This window comes from Euprymna scolopes, chromosome 19 (genome assembly GCF_053919585.1).
Source record: "Euprymna scolopes isolate OS-2025 chromosome 19, ASM5391958v1, whole genome shotgun sequence".
Lineage (NCBI taxonomy): Eukaryota > Metazoa > Mollusca > Cephalopoda > Sepiida > Sepiolidae > Euprymna > Euprymna scolopes.
The window spans coordinates 51,004,655-51,008,196 of NC_136500.1; the positions used below are offsets into that span (position 1 = coordinate 51,004,655).

The 3,542-nt window shown below is 34.4% G+C and overlaps 1 protein-coding gene across 1 annotated transcript; it reads right to left on the reverse strand.

Annotated features, from left to right (window-relative positions):
* Positions 1–244: 244 nt before the first annotated feature.
* Positions 245–2,799, reverse strand: LOC145303572 (acid ceramidase-like). Its single transcript, XM_080145112.1, has one exon. The coding sequence runs from the start codon at positions 2,557–2,559 to the stop codon at positions 1,396–1,398; it is 1,164 nt and encodes a 387-aa protein (XP_080001238.1). The 5' UTR covers positions 2,560–2,799; the 3' UTR covers positions 245–1,395.
* Positions 2,800–3,542: the final 743 nt, after the last annotated feature.

The following is a 3,542-nucleotide window of genomic DNA, read 5'->3' on the forward strand; positions in this document are numbered from 1 at the left end:
GGCCACTCGCGGATAAGGGTTAAGAGTGTACAGTAATTGGACAATATAGTAATCTTTTTGGTTTGATTTTGTTGGGAGGGGATACAAAGCAAACATTTTAAGAAAATTATTTTTGAATTTTCTTAGGTACGATTAATAAAAAAATAACTTTTTTTTTTAGTTAAAAATTCACACAACCCTCGAAATTAGTTTAGGCTTAAAAAATATTTTTCTTGCAAGATTAAAATATGAATTTGAAATAAAATAAATTTATGAAAACATTTTATTTACTTGAAAATGATTTTAAAGTAAAAGGAGTTAGTCATTATGTCGAAAACTTATTTTTGCGTAAACTCATGACTTAGTTTTTGTGAAAATAATGCGTAACATTAAACGGTACTTGTACAGTTTAATCAAGACATTAAAAAAATGAAAATATCGAAAAAAGGTTATATTGTACGTATCCGTTTTGAACTGAAGATCTCCGAAAAAAAAAAAAAAAAAAAAAACACTTAATTTGATAGAGTAGTTTTGTTTTTTTTTTTTTTTTTTTTAAAGCGGAAAAATACGTTTTTATGAGAGGTAGAGCACGTTGAATCTTGGATTTTTGTAAATTTTTGTTTGAATTTTAGAAACGCCACGGGGAGATAACTCCAGTTAAAGCGCCGACACTCCCTCCATCTTTAATACTAGCTTTTCTTCCTAAAAATCGAACCTTTTGCTCGGTATCATAACGAATTGTTTTTTAGCTGTAAAAAAAAAAAAAAAAAAAAAATACTTGAAATTAAGTGAAAAATTTTTTTCGGAGAACTTCATTTCACAACGGATACGTACAATTTAAACTTTTTCGATATTTTCATTTTTTTAATGCCATGATTAAACTGTACAAGTGCCAATTTTTCATCGCAACATGTTCAGACCACTAAACCGCAGTTTTATCAGATTAAGAAAAAGGTCTTTTTTTGTTCTTATTAAGAATTCAACCTCAGAAAAAAACTTGGATGTACGTACCCCCTCATATTCCAGAAATCACGTAGTTTTATTTTGAACTAAGAAAATCACATTTTTGAGTAAGCAAAAAGGGGGCGTCTCGCGTCGTTATCTTGAAAAGAAAACAAGGGCAGACAAGTCTATAATAGTTAAAATATGAGAGACCAGCCTTGTAATGCTACAGATTTCACATTAATCGCTTTAGAGCGTTTGAAAATAAAACTATTTGATCAATTTACGTAATTTTTTGGAACATAACATTTCAGTACCGTGACGGGTTCGTACACCATTAAAGATTTTTCTTCTTTTTTTTTAGGTTGAATTCTAAATAAGAACCGCCTTTTTTTTTCTTTTTTTTTTTTTACAAATATGGCCAGCTTCATTTACTATTATCATTTTTTTTTTTTTTTTTAATACGATAAGGAATTACCAAGGCCAACAAGGATCTTCACACTTCTGCACATACGTTTCAACGTGTCCAGTCTCGGCTTGCATAACGGTGGTGTACGTTGTCAACTTATTAAGGACTGGTATTGTGCTCAACACATTGAAAATTCCACCAACTGATAGCCGCTTTTGCCCCAGTTTCTTCATACAAGTGTTTGCTGGGGTCCTGCGGTCATCAACAAAAAGCGGTTTTTTCCAGTGGTCATAATTGGTCTCCAAAATAAACCAACCACCAGCTTTGGACATTTCCCAGGTATCATCCGTCGATGTTCGTGATCGGGTGATGACACAGCCCTCGGTTGAATTGACTCCACCGAGAATAAAGTAAACCGGTGCGAGGAGTTCTTCTTCGGACAGCATTTTCTTGGCCTCAGCGTAACTGTTTGAGTCGGTTAAGACATCTCTGGTCATAAACCCAGTCCATTTGCCCGTTCGGGATCCAATTAGCCATTTTAAGATACCAATGAAACCTCCATCCATTCCGAACCGTTCGTTTAGGGTTAGAGACATCACGCCTGGTTTAACACCAGTCAGGACACCTATATAACCGGCGAAGTTGACGGACTTGAACAAGGTTGCGTTGTTTTTCTGGAAGTCAAGATTTACAATCATAGGTCGGAGGGCTTCGGAGATGAGCCAGGTGTTGTTGTTTTTGTCCCAACCCATGAAAAGACCAAAATCCAGATTCCTTCCATGGTAGAGGGTTCCGTTGTCATCTTCGGCGATAATAGAAGTGCAGACTGTGAACACTTCGTAGAAGATGTTATAGAGGACTAACTCGCCGCCATTAATTCTAGTGTATTTAACGAGGCCCTTGAGTTCGTCCTTGTATGGGTCGGGCAATGTGTTACTTAAGTCACTAACGTAATTGTCAACAAAAGCGATAATGGCTTCGCCGATCTTGCCGAACTGAGAAATAAGCCTCTTGAGGTCCCCGATCAGGGCCTTTATTTTGTGTTTATATACCAGTGCCACTTCTTTCCATCTCTCTTCGGGGGGCAAGTCTAGATTGATTACCATGGTCGGTACTTTAATATTCTTTGCCGGGGGGTAGGCATTTTCAGTGCAGTTGCCATTGAAGGGTCCTAAGCCAGAACATGTGGCGATAAAAAGAACAAAAACGAAACACTTTGCCAGAATCATTGTCCTTGTTTGTTGTGCGACAGCCCCGTTAAAACCAAATGACGAGGAAGTTCTTTTTATATACTGCTGGTCATGGCGTGACTCATATCACATGATTTTTGTTGTTGTTATCGTAAACTAGTTAGTGGCAATTCGTGATCCAATGTTTATCTTTAAACAGAAACAAGTTTGTTGTGTAAGAGAGAGGTTTTCCAAATACGGTGATTTAAAACGGTGTCAAGTTAGAAAAGTCCCCAACACAATTTGGAGACGTTATTTCTACGAAGAATACACAAAAATCCAGAATAGTGGTAAATTTACAAAAATAAAATAAAATAAAACAAATAATTTATAGTAACCACAGGAGTATTAAATTCGCTACGCGTGGAAAATATGTGTGAGTTTTTTTAATTTTTTTTTTTTAGAATTTGAATATTTATTAGAATACTCAACAAAACAAAAAAAGGTTTGAAAAAATAAATGTTACCAAAGGCAAGTTAAGTTACTCTTTTATAAGTACCTCCAATGTGCACTACAATTATTAATTAATATAGAGTCTTTTATCTACTTGAATACTTTTTCGCGTGTTTTAACTTATTTTAAAGTGTTTTTATTTTCTTAAAAACGAAAGTATTGTAAAATATGTCGAGTTAAAACGAAAAAGAAACTGGCGGTAATAATATCACCAATGTGGAATCTCGATAATCACTCAAAAATCGAAAAATAAAGACAATATTGGTGAAACATATCCAATAAATGCCACTAATCGTGCAAAAATGCAATGTTCTACCAGTATTTTGTTTAATTTTTTTTTTCGATCTAATTCGACAAACTTAACACAATTATTGGAATTTATTCATATATGTGTGTGTGTGTGTGTGCGTGTGTGCGTGCGTGTGTGTATGTGTGTGTGTGTGTGTGTGTGTGTGTGTGTGTGTGTTTTATTTTTTATTACCGTTTTATCTGTTTGGTTACATAGATAAAACTGTAATATAAAAATAAAA